At 39.4% G+C, this 22,246-nt stretch overlaps 1 protein-coding gene across 4 annotated transcripts in view; it reads right to left on the reverse strand.

The window, feature by feature from the left end:
- Positions 1–22,246, reverse strand: part of LOC109469237 (Nance-Horan syndrome protein-like) — an 80,553-nt gene that overhangs the window by 16,862 nt on the left and 41,445 nt on the right. For 2 of the 4 annotated variants that reach the window (XM_019767700.1, XM_019767703.1), the window contains exons 2-3: positions 7,068–7,333; positions 170–229 (exon numbers count right to left, since the gene is read on the reverse strand). In XM_019767700.1, the coding sequence (XP_019623259.1) occupies positions 170–229; positions 7,068–7,333 (326 nt within the window). Of the gene's footprint in view, positions 1–169; positions 230–7,067; positions 7,334–15,683; positions 15,907–22,246 lie in introns of those variants that run through there. The other 2 variants (XM_019767702.1, XM_019767701.1) reach the window with 2 other exon arrangements.

A 22,246-nucleotide genomic window follows, 5' to 3' on the forward strand; every position in this document is an offset into this window, starting at 1 on the left:
GGACCAGAAGAAAATGGTCTGGAACAGAAGAATGGGTCATGAAGAAAACTACATATAGTCTACAACACAATCCTACAATTAGTACAAAAGACATGACACAGATGCCACCTCCCTACTTTTACACCAACCACCACCACACAAGGACTAGGGGATAACGTAATATATTAACCTGTTTTATGTATGAGGCTCTGGAATCCATGCTCGACTCATCCCCTGCATCCGTGGAGTCCTGGAATCACAGTAATCAGGGTTTTTATAATATCAAAACAGAAGGCATACATGTTAAAACAATTTTTGCATTGAAGTTGACAGACCATGCAAGGTACCAAAAAAAATCAAACACTGATGAAAAATCAAATAATTGCTGGCATGGATTCTGCTCTCATGAACTATTGATGATAATGAGAGATGGTATGGAGTCATGGACCTGTGTAGTGTCAGTTGATGGGTATTTTGTTAAGTTATTAAATTGAAACAAAAATGGAACGTTAACCAGCACTGGGTTGCCAGGAAATCTGGTCAATATTGTTGTTAGTCACTTTGTTACAAGACAAGCCACAATGGAGACAATGCTTATTCTGAAATAAACATGGAGGCAAGAAAAGGAACAACATTTCTATAATGCAATGTAAGTATATCATGAGACATGTAAAGCAGTTAATGTATGGCCTACTACACTTTGGCAATCATGCAATCCTTGGCTTCCTGAATTCCCCAAGTTGACCTCTAGTTACTGCTGGCATCAAGCCAGATTCTGGGACCTTCATGTTCACCCTATTTCCTGTATCTAACCTTTTGGGTTCCTATGATTATGTCTGTCATTGCTGTCAATCTTTAATACTGTCAACCAACTCTGTCCGGACAACGCAAACACACAGACAAACCTACCCAAAACAATACTTCTATACTGTAAGTAACAACCTTGTACTTAAAACTAAGCACCACCTTCTTTAATTCACAGCCCTGAAGGTCAGGCAATATTCTCCTCCTTGCAGGAAATTACAGTTAGGTAATCAGATTCACTTCCTGGGGTGTGAAGGATGCCATCCAATAACACAGACTATATATATTATTTATAGCAGACATGGAATGTAATATCATCTTCCAAGGATGTTCATAGTCTTAATCAGTTTATCCTTCTCTCCTTTCAAGACAGCTAAATCTGGCAACAGGCACAATTATTCAACAGAAATGTATTACTGATTCTCTGAACAATGAAGGCAACCTTAATAACCATTTGCAAGGCTCAGAGTACAATTGATAGCTTTCATTATGTTTCTATACTCTTATTGCAACACTGTAGTCTAGGACTGTAAAAACAAAAGACTTTAAATAATGGAGGAAGTCTCTGTTATCAGTTTTACTGCAAATTGAGAGGATTCGCTCATAGCTCATAAGACACCATGGATCAATGTAGGTGCTCTCATCACATGACGCATTCTAATGTATTTAAGATGCGTGACTCGTTTTGCAGAGTACTGCTAGCATCAGTCATTACTTTTCACAAGGGTTTCATCCCATATGAAATGTCTGCAGCCATGTTCGACCATTGTGTCCTTGTCTGGGGTCATATTCTGTCCACCAATCATTACTGTGTATGAAATAGTTCTGACGCAGGGGGAAACGAGGCACTAGTGGGTTTCAGTTCCATCGACAATCTGGTTTTCCACTCTTATGTAATTTTTCACGTGGAAGAGAACTCTGCTAGTCTAGGTGATCCAATTCATTACAGCTCAGAAAAATCACCAATTCGTCCTTAAGAGTGAACTTGGGAAATGGTCCCCATAAGCCAAGGATCTGAAATATGGACTTGATATTTGAAACATGTCCCAGGTACGAGATAACAAGCAAGATCTACTACATGAAAGGGACCACTTTTCTATAGCCTATACCATTTTTACGAAGTACAGGGGAGTAGCCAACCTATAAATTTTTTTTAGAAGATTGAACAACAAACCATTCTCTAATCGATAATGTATGTTGTAAAAGAATTAAGGCTAGAAACGTGAAAGGAATATCAATATTTGTTAACTTTCACTGCAATTTCCCATGAATTTTAGCTCATTTCTTCTCACCATTATAAAGATGGAAACAGGTAGGCTGGTTACCAAACCTATTTTAGCTGCCAAGTCTCTCTTGTGCTCTCTGCAAATAGCCTCTATTTCATGTCCTCTAAAGGCTCTATTTGTAGAGAAGATAAAAGACACTCCGCAGGTAAAATAGGTTTGGTATCCAGGCTAGGACACAAGGGTCTAAAACAGCCCTGAAGTCAGCCCTTGTATTTCCAAGGGTGTATATACAGATTTTTCCTCTGAACATTTCTATAGAAAACCCCTGGTATGTAACCCCACCACCTGTTAATCATGGTCGCAAAGTTCAATACGTAATGCTTGGACAGCTCCCCAAGGACCCATAGGACTTCTCTTGTCTCCCTAATGTGCCCCTTCCATGCTCTAGATATTTAACGGCTGATAGAAATCAAAGACCCCTTAACAACCTGGGATCACCCGGGGCAACAAGTTTAATGGGGGATCACCTAGGGCAGCAAGTTTAATCATTCTTCCTTTCTGATTGAGGATGATTGAATAGGTAATCTCCCGCTGACCTAGTTTAAGTGGAGATGTAAGAGTAGTTTGCTGAGACAGCATCTTTGCTGAATCGTCATAGCCTGATTACCAAACCCAATTTTGCTAGACTGAGCCTCTTTCGTCCTCTACACAATTTTGGTGAGGACGAGACTTGGCAGCTAAATAAGGTATGGTAACCAGGCTAGTATCGTCAAGAACAGTTTCACATAATAATGGTGCAGTCATATACATAACATAATCCCAAACTAAGGACATTCTTGGGGCGGTCATCCTGAAAAATTTACATGTCCTGTTTCAGAAAAAAGTAACTTAGACTTTAGAGATCGTTGTTGGTTGTTGGTTCTGTTACAGCCTGCTTCAAAATACTGCAACACCTACGTTGAACATAGCCACACCGAAAGTAGCCTTTTGGTCTTTGAAACTTCTTCAGGACTATAGGCTGTACTACCCACACCCCACCTCCTCCCAGAACGCACAATTTTGCAATGCAACAGCTTCAATTCAAGCCAATATTTCACCGTTATCCTTTGAAAGATCAATTGGGTGATCCAGTCGCCTTGAGGATATAGGCTGTTAGGGTTTATATCATTCCTAGATGCAATCAGACACTCTGCTTTTCTCCAAGGCATCGTAACTCCAGACATCATTGGGTAGTAAAACTTTGTGGAAATGGCACCTATGAGCTTAGTTCATTTCCTGCGCTGAAAAAGTGGTGCACCGGCAAGTGATCGAAATAAAGATATGATTATGAAATGAATATAAACATGCGCTGTAAGATTTTGCTGATGTAAACATAAGGCTTCATAACTATTTTGAAGGGCTGAGATAATTCTTAGGAATCGTTTGAGAAATAGACCAAACTAACAACCATGCAGCTCTATTGGAACAGCACAGAGTCTTCTTCAAGTCACGACAATCGAATCCGAAGCTGAGGAAAGAGAACATTTCAGGTTTTATACAACCTAGTACATGTAGCGAAGAAGGCCTAAAATAGTAAAATACTGTATGGGTTGAGCAACTGGGTTGCTACAGGCACATCTCAGCTCTTTGAACCTTTGGGACTTGGGAGTGATGATTACTACACACCCTACACAGACCAGGAGGCTTTCATCTATCTTATGATCAAGTACTGTAACTTCCCATTTAGTGTTCAACAGGCCACGGCTTTTATGTGAAGTCTTCAATCTTTGGCGCCAGACAATTTTGCTTTTCTCTTGAGGCCTTGTTGTGATTACAGACTTTCTGGCGTTGAAGAATAAGCGAAGTGACTTCATTTCTTTCTATAGCAACATTATCTATTCTTAATTTTTATGGCTCCGCCAACAATTACACATTACGTCAGTGAACTTCATCTTCGCGATCTTTCTGTTTGAATAATTTATAGCTCATGCATGCTTGCAAATTCCTAATTCTTCATAGCACCTTATTCAACTTCTAAAGTCCAGAAATCTTCTATCCCATCTTCAGAGTATTTTTAGCACACACTGATGCAACAGTACATCACATGCACTCTAACGTTCAATCACGTAAACCGTTTCCCCCACTGACTTACAATGTAATTACGTTACAGGCTCAAAGTTCAATCAGATGCTACATTCTTAAGGCTAACCCATTTTTGAGTTGTAATTACAGATCACGGGCCCAAAGGTGCCAAACTTGGCGTCTTAGTATGCTGCAGGCATGCACACTTCATGTCTAAACTCTTACCATAATAATAAAGCTAATGCAATGTCGAGATCGTCAGGGAATAGGAGTTTATTGCAGTATAGGAATATTGATTCAAGGATTGAGTGTTGGATTTACATGTCTTGGTTCAGTGTTCAAGCTGACACATTTATTGATATTCTATGCAGCAGATGGCAAGGCTAACACCCTTCTAGGCTGGAAGGATCAAGATGGTAGAAAGCCCCCTTAAGAAATTACATGCCTTAAATTTTATCTACAATAACTACGAAAGGTTAGTTTGAACTCACTGTCATGTTTTTTTAAGTGGTTCAGTGTTGGACAGTATTGCTGATTTACATTTCTGGGAATCTGATTCTTCTGCACAGCCAAGTTAAATCCATGCACAAGTAACTGTTGAAGGCTTTCTAGGGCTTCCAGAGCTCAACACCTGTCTCCCAAATGCTCTTTAATCAAAGCTAATTGCCAGTGTTACAAGTACACTCAAGAAGGCTTTAAACTTGAAGTTGGCAAACTAATTGTGGATCCAAAATAAGTCAATTCAAAGGTTGTTCAAACACGAAATCTTCAGTATTTCAAGCCCTGTTAACCCTAGTTATATTACCATAGACAAGTTTCTTTCCCAGGACTACTTTGACTGATTGTGTACCTGTCTTACCGGCATGTTCTTCGTGACTGGGAATGACCATGGTACATTACCACTGAGCCCGCCTCTCCAAAAGTGAGAACCACGGTTCCCCGACTTTGGAAACAAGACATCTAGATTGAAAGGTATTGATTCTGTGGGCCTGAGAGCCATTCTTGTGGGCTATAGTTCATGTAAGGAACTGTTCCTCCTGGTATTCTACTAATGGTATTCAGCACAGGGTCGGAACATGGACGAAAGGTTGCCTTTTTATTATACCCTCTTCGACTAGAGGCTGCAACCACCACTGAGTAAAAAAAAATTGACAGGCTGCTCAATGAATTCATACGTTCAAGAAGACTTTTTTCAAATTCTTGTGTCTTGTTTTAAAATCTCACTTAAACATTATGCATTGTATTCTGATCATAAAATCAAGGGCCACATAAATCCAATTTTGGTCGGTCAATATAGAAAGGGAAACCTAGCCATAAGAGAAAGACTAGCAATTCATCAACTGAGAGAGAAGGGGAAATGGGGCATAACAAATACAGTTACATACACGACAAAGCAATAAAAATCTGCGTTTTAGCTGCTTTCTTTCAATCCTTCCAACATAAAGCAAGGTGATATTTCACCCTGGTAATACAAATTGACAGCCGATAGGCGGTTAAGTGGCAACTGCTTTTCGCAGTCCTTTCCAGAGGCTTGATGAAAATCCTCCAACAGGGATAAATGCAGGGAGACTGATTACCCGTGGCCTTGAGCCCTGCCTCTTTAGTACATCCAGCCTTCCCTCAGAGTCGTTAATTTCTCGTGGGGATGACAAAGATTAAGTATCTGCTTAGAGGATTCTGCAGAAGTCATGCAAAGCTGTAATCGGTGGTCTGAGTCCTGTTTGACGGGAAATCAAATTTGACGTTGACAGACTGATTTTCTAATTTGAAAAAAGCATGAGCACAATGGTGAGAATACGGTAGACAAGTGTCAACTTGACCGAATCTTTGAGCTGTGAATGTAGTGACAAAATTGATATAACTGCCTTTCCGATATTACATTTCGAGCTTTACACAAGCATTCAAGAAATTGCCAAGTATTTCATACCTGATCTTCAAAGACTTTCCCAACACTGGGTTTTCCTGGAGCCCTCTTGTAATGAGACACAGACATACACCCAGAACTCAGTAATGCATTCCCAACGATTTATCAACTTCTAATGTCCTGAACTACACCCACACTGTATTCGTAAATCACAAATCATTCTGAAAAGTCCATTTTTCTTGTGTCAATTACTGTGCCACTTGTGTCCTTACCTACAGCTATTCTTAACGATTACTTGAACGGAACTGGCCTTACGTATTAACATTTCAAATGCTCTACTTCTTCCTGTTATGCTCTTCATTTTGTTAATTTATGTTTCCTAATGACCTAATACTAGTTGCAAGGAAGTTCACATTTCTCTAATTTTTCCTAACAATTCTAGTAACAAGCATGCAGGTGTTTTTAATCTTACACAAACCAATATAGACATAACATGGGTACATGATCCCAGTAACCCAGTGTCAAGCAACTTGAGAAGTTGTATGCGTTGTAGAGAAGTAATCGCAGCATCAAAGTAATGAGTTACACTAGTTTTAATGGTCCAATATATCTTAATTTATCCCAACTTCGGTAAGGGTCAACACAAAGTCAGCTTGACATATCCAGGCTGTTGTACAAAGGTGACCAAAACTTCCCAAAGTTAGAACACAGCAGCTTAGTATAACTTAATTGTTTTATCTTCTTAATTAAAGAGTTATTGTTGACATATATAAATGCACTGATGTTAGGATGGTAGATGAAGACCAGTTTGTAATTGTGCAAATGGTAAATGAATGTGGAAAAATGGTCCTGACCACCCCCAGTTTGTGAATGGAATGGCTGTTAGTACAAACATATGACTGCAACATAGACAGAAAAGTGAGTCAGGTGGTACTGTAAATCGTGACATGTCCACGGCGGTTTTAGTTTTTCTGGTTTTGCGGTGTCGTCTTAATGCCGAAGTCAGGATACAGTGCATATGTGTACCATATTTCCACAGAATTGTTTCAACCTGAAACTTCAACCAGTTACCTTCTCTTCATACAGTGAAATTAAAGTTAAAGCACCTAATTAAGTAAATGTCTTTACGGTACCTTATACTCTTCCCAGTCATCCGAGTTGTCTGACGGCTTGAGATCCGCAAACACCGGTCCCGTGGAATACAGCCGCGAGGACGGCCTCCCATCGTTCCGATATTTGTCACAAGTCCTCAGAACCTCCCGAAGGTTCTTTCGCGCATTTTCGTGGATTGTCTTCACGCACTCGGGCCTGGTGGGCGGCTGGAACAGCTCTGTCTGGACCACGTAGTCGTTGTGGTGGTGTTCGTGCAGCTTGGCCACCGCGTCAAGAGTTGTGAGAGCTGCATGGAGACAAAAGTTACAGCGTCAGACAATTCATAAATTCTTCACCATTACATACCAGCATTTTCAGCAATAATTGAAGTATGGTATCCAAGAATAGTTGTCAGAAGATCAAAAGAACTGAAGTAAGGAATTTCATCAGTGCTTGCACCGCATCAAGAGTTGTGAGAGCTGCACAACAACAAAAGTTTCAGCGTCAGATTATTAATACACACATCCTTCACCGTTACATGTAAGCATTTTCAGCCGTAATTGAAGTCTGGTATCCAGGAGTAGCTGCCAGAAGATGAAAGCGTTAACCAATCAACTCACAAACAAACACAAAGAACTAACACAGGGAATTTTTCCTCGGTACATGCAAGAATTTTCCGTGCAGACTGAATTCGAAATGAGTCTGGTACATGTACCTAAGAATAGCTGTGTATCAAACTGGCAGAACCCTTTATCTTCTGACAAAGTTGAAAGCCCTGATAGGAGGTTACATGTCAACTTACAATGATCAGACTTGGCCAAAAATAACATCGTGAACTCTCTAGACAAAACACATGTTCCAGCACGAAAAGGAATTAGCACAGGATGTCTAGGAGAAAGCAGGGCTTATGGTTGAAATTCAAACGTGGTTCGTGTTTCTGTGTAACAGGTGGAAACAAAGGTAGTGGCCCTGAGTTTGGGGGTTGTTTTACATGCCCCCAGAGAGGTTTTACTGTTTGGCTTTCTCAGCTGTCAGGACACAGCCTTGAGCTGTGGTGTTTGGGCAACAGCTATGAAATTATGTGTTCTATGGCTTCTCTTTCTTTACCATTTACTGTTTAGTAAGAAACCACTGTTTTTCAAGAGCTTTCATTAAAAGGTTACCGAATTATCCAAGGAAAAATCCTCAACCCATCCTTGAATTTCTGAACTGCGTGTTACAAAGTAACTGTAGTAGAGAAAATTCAGTCATTCAAGCTTTGGGTTTGTACCTTCTTGCTCAATCTCTCTCTCAGCGAAAAAAAAGGATGCAAAACAACTTATAGACTTGGTATGGCCTTGTGTTATGATTCAACAGCCACTACATCACAGACAGCTTCCCTACAGCTCACATTTTACAACCAGTTCTGTCAAACACACCAACATGTTATATACTTTGTATATGTCTGAAAGATAAGATTTCTTACGAGTTGGCAGCTAGTAAGTAACTGTAACTAAGTGTAAGTCTCAAAAATCAAAACAGTTAAATATATACAGTATTAGAAACAGATTCAGACAAATCCAAATCTCATCAGTTATATTCTGACTCAGCATACATACACTATAGAAAGACTATTTATAAAACAATCTCAACTGAAAGAGATACGCTGAGTACCTTTTACAGTAACTCAATTCTATTGAGAAGCAGCTGAGCATAAGACCAACACAAAAAGCAATGCCACATCTGACAGTCAATTTCCCAACTTTGAAACTATAAAACAGGACAGGAAAGTGTAGTGATAAAAGAACTTAATCTTTGTCCAGATGATTTATAAGGTTTTGGTGATATCCCCTCTTCAATTTCTTGAGTTAGCATTTCAGTGATCAATCATTTAGATAAGGATCAAACGTTACAGACAGGTGTTGTTGTTATAGTGTCCAGCTGTATAATGTACAGTAGCTCAAAAGGACAATGGCTATTTTCTCAATTACTGTACTATGTTAGACCTGGTCTAAAATATAAATGAAGACTTAGAGATACTATAAATGCAGAAACGTTTGTGGCAGTTTTGTTTCTGAAGTTTTTGCAGTGACCACACTAACTACAAAATTGTGTCTTTTATGGTTTGCCTATACTACAGATTCAACTGCAAACACCACAAAGTTCCTTTTCCCACCTGCTACTGCAAAATAAAACGACAGCACAGGCAAGTGCATTTACACACACTATGTATATGTACTCTGAGGCAGTACGATATGAAGACAACACACCAAAAATCACAGAATACATTTTATACCTTCTGAAACATAATAATTCAGTATCAGCGTCATATTTCATAGATTAACAGCAATGCTAATTAACGGCATTCCCACCCTTCTAAAGTAAGATTAATCAACAGTTTCCTTCCTGCTTGTCAGGAAAAGTCGACTTTCCCCCAGTATCAGTATCAAACAGAATCTTAAACTTCTACCTCTTTGATCGTCAAAGTAAAGCCCAGCTTTCCTTCCAATTAACTTTGATTGATCACAGTAATTAGCACCCAGCAAACCAAGCATCAAATTGATTGGTTACAATGGCTTAATACTTTCTAGAAAGCGTGAAAGAGCTAAGGCGGTCTTAAAGGATAAGGTGGAAAGAAGTTCTCTGACTTTTGAATTAGTTCAGCTAAGTTCTCTCATTGACCTTGTGACATGTTCTATTCAACAAATCAGATCAAGCCAAACAACCATTGGTGGATGGGGTTGAACCGATTATCATTCTTTGATGGAGCCTAGAGTCAGTACTGTAAATTCATTTAAGTTTGCAGGGACTGAATTTTGTAGTAGAGGGGCAAAGAGGTACCCATCACATGTTAAGTTTGCAGCAGGTACACAGAGTCTATAATTTAATTGATTGAATGTTCCCAGTGGTGATAGGAAAGGTGACTGTAAAATGAAAAATTATGAACATAAAACCACTTCAAATATTTAAAGATTTACAGTATGACCAGCGCTCTACTCCATCAGGGATGATAAGCACCCCATACAAAATGATTTCATGTCTGTTGCACAAGCTTACATCACTAGGAGATTGATTCGACTTAGTTGGGCATAATTGAAGCAAACTTGGGAGAGTCATATAGACTGGCATGGCTCCAAGAAAGCACAAAATCCCAAAAAATATTCCTTATCTAGCATTACGTGAAGGATTGCTTTTCTGCAACATCAATTTTCAAGGACTTTGCTGTCACACCTACACGGCAATGACCTTGTCCAAATGACCTTGTCTGCTCTCTGGAAAGATTTGTCCCATAAGTTTTAGGAAAGAAAAAAAATCAATACAACAGTGGCACTCTGACTCAAAAAGCAATAGTACAGCTTTTCAATTCTGGGTACAATGATACGATATCGCTTAGTCTACATCCACATTTTCAGCTAAAGAAGTTACATGTATACAGTCAAACCTGGCCAAGTAGACCACCCAGGGGACCACTCAAATTTGGCCTACTTGAGCAGGTGGTCTATTTGAAGAAAATCAGACCAACGACCAAGACATCACAAAGATATGGCAGTTTACAAGTATTATCATATTACATGTAAGTTACTAGTATTATGTATTATAAACCATTATTGCATCATCATCAAAGTACTTTAGTACATGTATATTTTTACTCATCCTTTCTTGACTACAACATGCACACAAAAGTATAGTACTAGAGTAGTGGTAAACACATGAACAAGCAAAACACTGATGTACTTCCAGAAATAAAATATTTATTGCATAGAAAGTACATGTATTTCATTTGTATACAATCATGTACCACAGTAAAAAGCTTTGAAATTTCACAGCTTACTAGTATCTACAATTGGGTGTTTATAAAATTTAGCCTACATTACGATTTAGAGGTTTTTACAGAAACGATAAGGCGTTCATTTTGTGCTACTACGGGACTTTTTCGAAAACAATGAGACGAGTTACAAAATTCAGCGTCACCCAAGCGTGCAGACAACAAAAATCAAAATGGCGCCCCGGCGGCCAACTTCACAACGAGTTACAAAGTACGAGAAATGCGGCATAAATCTGCTTAATTCCGAGGTTGAAATACAATCAAAAGTTTACCGTCATTTGTACTACTGAAAATGTAAAAGCCCCAGTAGCGTGCTAGCACGTGCTACGACTAAGACGAATCGAAAATTTGGGAACCAGGCGTAGTGAAAGAAAATGGCGTCACATTTTTGCGAGTCAACTTTTACGGCAAAAAAATACAATTGAACGTTACTGTTAAAGGCTACAGTGTCTGTAGAACTTTCTCGATGTCACCCTGGATTCCATTACGCTCCCGTCCTAGGGTGAAGACGCCGGGTTTCGCTGTAAGCTCGTCTGCGGCCCTGCACATGCAGCGGCGTGCAGCGGCATGGCGTGCCGCATGCAGCGGCTTGAAAATTGTTAAAATCCCCACGGTCTGTATGAATCGTTCACCAGATCAGTTGTCGACCAGACTTTTTCTTCAATTTAATTATGACGTCCCGACGTTTGTAATTTTCCGAGACGCTTCTTTGGTACAATTAAACCGATCTTTCTCGAAGCTTGTGTGACTTGTTTACAAGATTCTCCACTTGGGATATTTCACCAGCATCATGGGTGAGCAGCTAGTTGAATAAAGAATAAAAACACCGTAAACTCCAAAAACTTTAAGCCCTCAAGTCAGTATTAGTAAATATCATTTTCTTTATTTAAACATCGTCGGCGACAAATAAATTTACATTTTGTACGGTAGATTGTACAGTAGAATCAAACCGCACGTCAAGTTTTCACCCATATTACAGTAGTCTGTTCCAATGACCCAACATTGTGACCCCCGGCGCCATCTTGAATCGCTCGGCCGGGCAAAACACAACGTAAACAGGCCGATTCTCCCCATAAATCCCCGCAAGTTTTTATTAAAAATCGATATAGACACACTTTTAAAAATGATGCGGTCGTCATGGGAAGGTTTTGGTCGCGCGTGGTCCCGACTCGAGCTGGCCGCGGTCGCGTCAGGAAGGTGGTCTACTTGGGCAGAGTGCTTAATGCTTGTGCCTATGGGAAAATATTTTCGGGACCGGAGAAAACCGGTCTATTTGGCCAGTAGGTCGTCTTGACAAGGTGGTCGCATGGGCAGGTTTGACTGTACCTAATTAACTGTCCATCCTTTATCAACGTTACCTATAAAAAATACCTGCAAGGGTTTCAAGGAGCATATTAATTTTTAATATCATATACAGCATATTAATTTTATTTTTTTAAAGTTGGAACTATGCCCTTGCCTCAACTTTATTACAAGTATTGGGTCACATTGTTCCGTAACACTTTCCATGTCATAAATAACTTACATCACAGAAATCTGTCCCACTCAAGTTAGCGGCTCCCGATATTAGCACCTCAAATTGAAAGCGAGTAGCGGCACACCTGACGTCCTTATTTGGCATTCATGACCAGCTTCCTCTGCTGTATATTGTCAGAGGGGTCGTGAAACCGACACAAATTAACTGTGCAAATCTCGCTTGTTTCCGTGGCAACTGCTTAGTAACAGACGGGTAATTGAATGTTAAGAGACTGCAATAACAAGGCTGGAGGCTGTCTCAGGCTGAACAAGGATTTCGTTTCATCGTTATGTCTCCTCTGTGTCGCGAAGTTTATTGATATATACTCGTATAACAATTTGTAGGAAATGCTGGAGGCTTTCCAACTGCTATGACTGGTATTAGGTGGCAATTACAGCACATTTTCTTCCTATCAGACTTTCTGAAGAAATTAATCTATACTGTTATACTGTATACTTTTGTGTACACATGACCAGATCAATTTTTAGTAGACTCTGTAGTACAAGGCAAAAGGTACAAAACATTTAAGTATTTGAATATATCCAAATGTAATATGTGGTTTTAATGGAAATGATGCCAGCAAACTGTTAAAATTATATACTCTTGGCACTAGTTCTACAGTGCTTTTATATTGGAAGACAAAACTCCCAGAGGCACCAATTTATGCCTGAACATGTTAGTAAAGCCTAAAAGGTCATGAAGGAGACAATTTCAATGACTTTGAGTTAGGCAGTCTGATGTTCCACTGTTTCTCATCAACTGGCTGGCTGTAATGTGTTTTCCATTTGTTATATGATTTGTTCAAGTAATTGGTACCTCTGATTTATTACAAAATGATGGACACAGAAACAATAAATCACAATTAGAGGATAATTGGACGGAGGAGTAAAATGAAAGAAGACATAATTCACGGTATTAATTACACTCAAGGACAGGAACATTGCCCTAGAATGTCTACAAGGACATAGGCCAACAAGTGATTAGTGGGAGCATGTATTGTACTTTCCCTATTTCATACACTTGTAGAAAAGTACTGTAGAAAAATTCACCTTCCATCCAAAAACATACCTGTTCTTTTATCCCTTGTCTAACTGAAAAGCCAAAAGTTGAATTTATCTAATGATAGTTAGTTTTATTTTGCATCTGTTAACCGTATCTGTTCATCATGTTTTCTTGTGGCCTGTACTTAGCCCAGTGTGGCAAAAATGTGCAGTAAAGATTGTCATTCATTTGATCACTTGAACACACAAGTAATTCTCCTGCATGCCTTCAAACCCCATAGATAACTTGTATCAGGCTATCTGGAAGAAACATCAGCAGAAATGTAGTCCACCTGTCTGGAGTCTGCTCTGGATTTGAAATCAGTTTGTAAACAAACTTCCCCAAGGGTAGGGAAAGGGCGCAGGGCGGCTTGTGTTTCAATTATAACTGTTTCAAATTTATGGAGCTTTGGTTCAGTTGATAATTGTTCCAGATGATTTACATTTCAGAGGTTGTCTATAGTCCCAGAATACATGTACATGTATGTATATGAAAATTACCCATCCAGGAATGTAAAACTTATAAATTTATTACGGTTAGAACTGGCCGTTCAGAGAGAGTCCTCTGCAGTTGAGGATTCTCTCTAGATGTTCTAACTGTAATGCTTTTGCTGCAGAAACAAGTTGACCTGTAAAGATCCACCCTAGAACCTAGCAAGGGCTGGCTTTCTCCAGAAAGCCTGAAGAAACCATGTCTAGACTTAACCAGTTCCTGTCTAAATACTGTCCAATGGGTGTCAGTCAAACTGGACTCACATTGAACCCATCAAACTGCCCCACCCTCAGACATGGTGATAAATACAAACATGTGATCTATCACTTCCCAACCTGAGTTCTCAAATAGAACATAATCCTAATCTCCAAGCAGATCCTAAGGAGGCTAGGCTGTAGCCATTTATTTGATGACTAATGCCAGTAATGGTCACTTCCATGGCCAATGGTTATGGCCTTGCCACCGTAGGATCTGCTTGGAGATTACTCCATCCTCTTCCCAGCTTTGGACACCAGGAGTCCAGGACACCTCAAGGTTACCAAAGGTCACCACAGCTGTGGTGTATTTCCTACTTTAACACTGACTTGGGTGACTTCTGTCTAGCCTGGTTTGATAGGGTGTTTTGGTCCCAACAGAATAAACATTCTTATGGTCATTAGTCACCATTATGATATACCAGCTGTCATTGTGTTTATAAACAAAACAAAGAAATATCAACATTACATCAATAATCATTAATCAACAATTTTGTGTCAGTAAAAGTACTTCAATATCACTTTCTCTCTATGTTTCTTTTACTTGCCTTTCTGCTCCCCTATTCTCTTTTTTCACTAAATCTGAATCAGTCTTAACGAATATAAATTCTGTCCAAGTTCAAAGGGGAGAGTCTGAGTCAAAGTGTCGGTCAGACTAAAATCAAAAGCACCTGTTCCAACACATCATGATGATGCACCTATCAAAAACATGTGTTCACAGCAGTCTGACTGGCAAAAGGTGATAGACTGAAGCCAGCTTAAACACAGGTCAGCGATAATTCATGGAGGTAGAACTACTAGTAGAAGGGCTTCCAGATCTGCTCTTTGTAGTCTCAGTCTGTAGAGACCAAGTTCAAGAAATTGTACAAAAATGGATCAACTTCATAAAAATATCTGAAAAAAATAGTGAAGTTGCTCAAGTGGTTCTTGTGGTAATCTCCAAGCAGTCGTTGGGTAGAAAATGTTACAATTATTTTACTACCCAACATCTGCTTAGAAAGTAGGTCTCCCTTCCCTCAGCATAAAAAATGGGTTAGGCAGCAGTTGCTTTTGTTATTCTAAAATTTATCAACTGTATAGAGACTCCCCCACTTAACGCCTTCATTCGTGAATACAACAATGGCTCATTGTTATGCTATTAACCCTAAATGGTACAAAATAACTGGTCCCACACTAACCAACCATGAAACTGTTGGTAACAAGACTTTTCAATCCCCTTCTTCAAAAGGCAGTGAGCTATAAGCAGCCACTAGGAAACTATTTCCACAATCCCAACTGATTGATTACCTAGCAAAAAAGTTTACTTTTCGCACTTTGTTTCCACATTCTGAACCTGACTGACGAATACTGACCCCCTCCCCCTTTTCCAGGCACACAAGTTACAAACTGTACCTACTTCTTTTCACAAATAAACTGTAACTTGTTCTGTGTTCTATCAACAATCATTCAAAACTTAGACGCTTCTCTTCCTCCAGATAAGGATCGATGCCAAACATCACAGATGACCCAAAGAGGCCAGACATGGAAGTCATAACTAACAGTGACTCACAACACTCGCTTGTCTCTGAGGATGTCTTCAGCGGCCAGCTCATTTTCTCTGCAGCATCCAGCCATTGCACGCACTTGATGTACCCCACATCTCCCCACGTTTGCTCCATCTGTTCTCCAGCTACTTCCAGTATCTATGACTACTACCTAGATGCTGTGTAACACAGTAATCATGCAGCAAAACAGCCTGGGCTAGAGGCTTCTTCACTCCTGCTGAAGTTGCTACACCATCCAGTGAACCAAGACTTGTCAGAGTGGTCTATTATGTGTGGGGTTGTGCTCATCTCAAAAACTTTTAATACTTAAAAACTTATTGTCTAGTGTTAGTTTAGTAATATCAAGACGTCATATTTATCTATACTTATGGGTTTATATTGAAAAAAAGTTGCGTACTTAGCTTTAAGTTGGTTAAAATTTACTTTTCAAAAAACCATACAAAAATTTCCCCCCTCTCCAACAATAGAAAAGTCCCCCACACAGCTGGGTGTCCCTACCAGCATGTTTACTCCCTGTAGTACAGAATTGACACCATGTGTGAACTCTATAAAAACACAGACTGACTCCCCTATTGGCACACCATACACAAACACATAAAGCAGGATAAATCCACCCTCAGTACAATCCTTGAGAACTACTTGGGATCACTTACAATAAAGGATTCCATACTTGGAGAAACATATGTGATGAGTGATAGAGACCATGTGATTTGTTTGGCCTTCATGTGATGAGAGCAAAATGGAACAGAGCCAGAACTTGGATATCATATGATGTTGGAACACAATGTTAATCCCTTCAATATGGCATGGGCCAAGATACTGTAATTGTTTTGCTAAGATAAAAGTTGAAGTAGAAAATGATATTTAGAAAGTGATATTTTCATAATAATACAATTACCAAACAATAAAATTTACACAATATGAAACTGGAAAGAACATGTATCTCATTTCATAACCAATGACACAAACCTACGATTTTATAAGCTACAAAACTATATAATTTGTCAGGGAGGCTAATCGGTTTGCAGTATGTGGGAAAACTTGAGCAGCCCAGCTTGATGGATCATGCCCCATTGCCTCCCACAGATTCAAACCAGTTGGTGACCCATAAAATACTGAAGGATGGGTGTAATATCAGCCACCCCTCCACCTATCTTTTCCAGCCCAAGATCTTTTCAATTCTTGATTAAACCTCCTTGATTGGAACAAGGAGGTTGTACCTTCAAGAACCGTATGTAACTTTTTATGGCCATAATGTAATGGCAAACTGTTTATATCCAACATTTCACTTGAAATGGGTGAGGGGAAAACAGACCACCACCAGCATCTCTACTGTACCCCCCACTCCCACCAACTTGCACCCCCCTCACATACACCCAGACCCCCCAAACCCCCTAGCACATCTCCCAGCATATGGTCCATTTACTGTACGACCTGCTTCCCATCTGAAGATAACACCCTATTCAGGAGGTAAGCAATTGGACCCTGCAAAGTCTAATGTTCTCTGGTCACATCTGGCTATCAGCAAATCGATTTACAGGAGCATTTCATTCCTCCAGGATTTAGGGCAAACAACCTTGACTCTGATTAAGGTTTACACATCAAAGTCAGTCCAGACTTTTGACAAAGTAAAACTAAAGAGCCGAAATACAATTTCAAATCATTTTCTTGACTTTTAGTTTTGCTTCAGTAAATTCTAATACAACTTTATGACACCAAACTTAACTCAATTTGGTTGGAGAAATACATATTTACATTTGATTTTCATATGCGTATGACAAAGTTTCGACTATGATATTCCTATCTTTGCTCATCTCCTTTTATGGCCCCATCTCTTCCACTCTCGTGATAAATTCAGGAATCGTAAAGTTGACTGTAATTACACGAACGTTAGCACTTTCATGCATTTAATGTGACTAGTAGGAGGATACAGTAGAGTGAAATCATGAGGGAATACTACAGATGATGAGACCCAGAGAAAGGATCTGCCCTGTGGCCCCTCATGCCGTATCCTAGCAACAACCAGGCAGCCATGCCTCAACAGCAAGAGATTGTCACCTACATCAAGCCAGGATGGCAGTTTTCAATTTCAGATATCATTGCTGACAGTAAATTTTTGTATATCAGCAATGTAAAGTACAGTACTGTAATGATTCTAACCAAGATAAAAACATACTTTAGAATGATACAGTCCTTAGCCTAAGGAAAGTCCCATAAACAGATGAGGTAAGCATTGGGACTGTATTATGTGTTTTGCCTTGCACTAAATGTACTGAATGCTTATAGGTTGTACTTTTAATCCATCATACAACAGAAAGGAAGCCTTGCTAAAACCAAAACAGTATTAAATATAAACCAAAACCCAGAACAAATATAGACACATATAATATTTTATCAATCATCTGGTTGCAATTCTACTATAAAGCCTTAAAACCAATCAAATGAATTTGAACTGCCTTTCCCTAATTGTCTGGTGGGTAAATGCTGACCCAGTGCACCACTTCAGGGAAATGTTGACCCTCAGAGCAGCCCACAAATTGCTGGGAAATAACCTGATTCTTCCCCTGTTGGGGTCTCTGGGCCAACAAGAGAAATACCAGCAAGAACTTGGGGAGAGTTCATTTTCTTTTTTGCAAAAGAAAAGCACTGGAATTTGAAAACAAAACTTCCAAACAGAGACTGAGGGAACTTGGTAAAAAATAAAATATCACCTGAATGTGGATGTAAAAGAACCAGAGTTTCGAAGGATAGGCAAGACTTGAAATGTTTTCCCTTAAATCTTTACAAACATTTAGGAGCAGACCCTCAAAACACCCTGAAAGGTTACCACAGTAAATTGAGGACAGATCCAAGCTGCCAGCATTCCTCAATGTACCTGGTATTTGTCTTTCACTTTCTATCATCCCTGTTCAGCTTGAAAATAAACAGTGTTTCTATGTTTCGTATTAAGATTGAACCTCCTTGGTATAATATTACAACTTTTTATCAGGTTTTAGGTGACATACCAAGCAAGATGTGTAGCCTGACAAAAAGAATATCAACTTGGAACAAGAAACAAGCACATCTAGACATATACATAATCTTTCCACTTTGTTTTCTACATTCTATTTTCTTTATCATGACGAGATAGATCACATCCTTCAACACCCTATAGATGAGAGAAGATTCACCCACGCTAGATCATCCGTCTTAATTACAGATCTGATGACAAGATGATGATGCCCTCCTTACCCCCATATGGAAGGGGGAGGGGCAGGGATATGGCTGGTGGTCTGCTGGCATAACAAAAATTCATTAATTACTGTCATCTCTGGGGATTTTCTGGAGTTGTGATAAAGCTGAAAATGAAATTTCCACTTTCGGATGTCATCAACTTTGCTTGCCAATATCATACATATAGTTGTAGTAAGCGATGAAAAGAGAAAAAGGAACATCTTTTTCAGTGAATGTGTATCTATAGAGAAAAGTGCTCAGCAAACTGTGTGCTTTGTCATTGACTGTAGCTTACTACTGTATAATCAATATCCAAACTGTTCAAAGATATTGAAAATACCACCAAATTGTTGAATCTCTCAGGACCCACAAAAGCTTCTGCAATCATAGTCCTATCACCGCTCAGGGATGGACAGGGGCATGATTGAACCTAGCAACCTGGGTTCAATTCCCATCTAAATCAACACAAAACTGACATGTGGCCTACTCTATGGTGGTTGATAAAATAAGAGGTCATCCTTGGCGACCTTGATACATCTGGATATACCATCACCCGGTCAAATTTTCACAGGTGTTAGAAGTTGGTGTTGCCAAGAATATCTTCAAGATTTCATGCTTTCATCCTTGAAGTAAATTTGAATCCCAGCCAAGTCTCGGAAGTTGGGGAGGGTACTAAAACTTTGCAATGTTAGCTTCAAGTGTTTGATGGCACATAAAACCAACAGGATGTCAAGAAATCTATAAGACTAAATCACAACACTTTAGATTAATTAGGTGGGTAAAAGTTACATGTAATATCGATGTTACTCTCTATAACATCAAAACACATGCTGACAATGGATTCATAAAGGCGGGAAAACCTAATAATCTTGACTTGTCTACGGTAATAAACTGCAGCTGAATGTCGGAGCACAGACATCAATTTTCCCCCAACGAGCAGTAAACTGTTGTTGAACTTGAGGCGGATCGAGATGATGCAGAAGGGAGCTGACAATATTGGGCCATAGTCTGACAATTCAAAGGTTTCCACAGAATATCTGTGTCATATTCTGGGATCTCCCAAATGTGACATAGATATTTCTTCTAGCTAGGCAGATGAAAATGTTCCTTCTCCAAATTGCAAACCAGACCCCGTTTTCTGCGTAATGGAACAGTCCCAAAGCACAGTAAATGTATTTACCTTCACAGAGAGGTGTAGGAGTGGTACAAGAGTAGTACAAGGGAAAAGGAGGTTTACAAGGTGTTTGAAATTCATGATTGAAACAATTCTGTAGGAAAGTAAAAATACAAAACACTAATTCACTGTTATGATTTCGCATTAAGAGTACACTGAAAACAATAAACAAGCACAAATGTTTCACGATTTACAGTACCAAGTTCCATTAGAAACCACTACATGTGGAATACATTAAATAAGCCTTGACTGAAACCTTATTTATAGCTACACCTTGTAACCATCACTATTTCTGTGACCTTGATTGACACTCCAACAGGGATTCAAATTGGCATCCTGTGAATTCCCGGCTTACTGCAGTTAATGAAGGGAAACAAGTGTCAACAGTTTACAACCTTCAGCATATTCAATTGCATGGTTATAGCCAATTTGTATTCATCCCATCACCACAGAATCCTCTCAATAATGCACCTTGAACAATTTTTCCTTGCTCTTAATATTGTGTCTCTTACGGTTCAAGCATTTTAGATTATATACTTTGTATCTTCCATAGGGAATGAAGAACTGTTTCATTTTATCTTCATACGAAATCTCAAAGAGAGATTTAAGTTTGGAAAAATCCCTTGAACATCTTTCAGTGTCATACAAATTCAAGGAGACAATGTTTCGGGGAAGAGTTTGGGGTATTTGTGAAAGGGTTAGTAGAACTGTATTGTATGATCATTGGGAGATACCTGATTAAAAAATGACATCATAGCATGGATTATTACTCATACAATTGTATGATGTAACTTACCTGCCACATCCTACCACCCAGGTTACAACCCCATCAATCAACTGAAACCCACTCTCTGCCCACCCACTCACTTCCAATCCTTACTGTTGAAGACGAGACACATACAAACTCCCCCTAAACCAGTGCCACCCAAAACAATACTTCCGTCCCATAAGTAATAACCAACACCTTCATAGCAGTCAGAAACCGCCTCATTCTAAAAGTTAGTTCGATAACAGAAACAACACAGAATGCTCCCATTTCAGCTTTAAACATGGTTATTCGAGAAGACCCATACTTTGAGACAAGCCCTGCCACACCTACTAGTATGTATAATCCCTCCACATCACAGATGAGCTATGTGCAGATTACACCTGTGCTAGGAGCTTGGAACACTAGAGCCTACAGATTACACCAGAGTGGAAGCGATGCACAGTCTGACAAGCTAATAGACGACCATATTCTGGGATTGCTGCCAAACCTGGGGATTCTCACCTCACCGTACACAAATCAGGAAGGGTTTATGGCAGAATTAATGTCGAATGGCAAATATAGAGTGGGAAAGAGGTGCCAAATGGCTAAGTAAGCATGAGGTTTCCACCTGGCCACAAGGGAAAGATATGCTTGTTTTTTATGTCATAAAAAACAGTTGCAATTTCCCTTGAGTGAGGTAAATATACTTGATATAGATGATGTGACATTGAACATGACAAACAAAAATTGAAGGCAAGTACTGGCTTTGCACTGCTTTCTAAGCAAGTTTTCTCTTCTGTTTTCCCTTTTTAAGGTTTTCAAAAGATTCAAGTAGCAATCAACATTCCAGGCATAACCTGCTTTAAGTGACATACCTACCCACCTGTGCATTTAAGCTTGTTCACATACATTATAGGCTCATCACTTTGTCTTCAAGAATAATGGACAAATAACAACTTTCCGTGTCAAGTTCTGTACTCTTGTAGGCTACTGTGCACACAACTTTTACAACCACAGTACTATCTCTTGAAAGATCTTTGCAGTTTATGCAGTGGGGATACATACTGAAATGCCAGACAATCAAGAGGGCTTGAAAAATACAAGACAGGTGGGCTAAATGACCTCGAGCGATACATAAAAACGCCCAATATACTGTTGAAAAATCTCCCTGCCTCGTTTTGAGCTGGAATATGTACCAGATTTCTCTTCTGGTGTTTTTCAATGAAAGATTTCAGGACTTGATACTCAATGACACAATATTTTAAGAGTAGTCTGCTCCAAAACCAACAAAAAACACACGAAAGCCAGACAAGGATATGGCATAGCAGACACAAAACACAACAGGGCGTAAGCAGACACAAAACACGACAGTAGTAAACAGGTCTAGATGTCTTCCCTGATAAAACTCCAATCTTGTCCACCTGATCTGGTCT

This window comes from Branchiostoma belcheri, unplaced genomic scaffold (assembly GCF_001625305.1).
Source record: "Branchiostoma belcheri isolate BF01 breed outbred unplaced genomic scaffold, Haploidv18h27 scaffold20, whole genome shotgun sequence".
Taxonomy (NCBI): domain Eukaryota; kingdom Metazoa; phylum Chordata; class Leptocardii; order Amphioxiformes; family Branchiostomatidae; genus Branchiostoma; species Branchiostoma belcheri.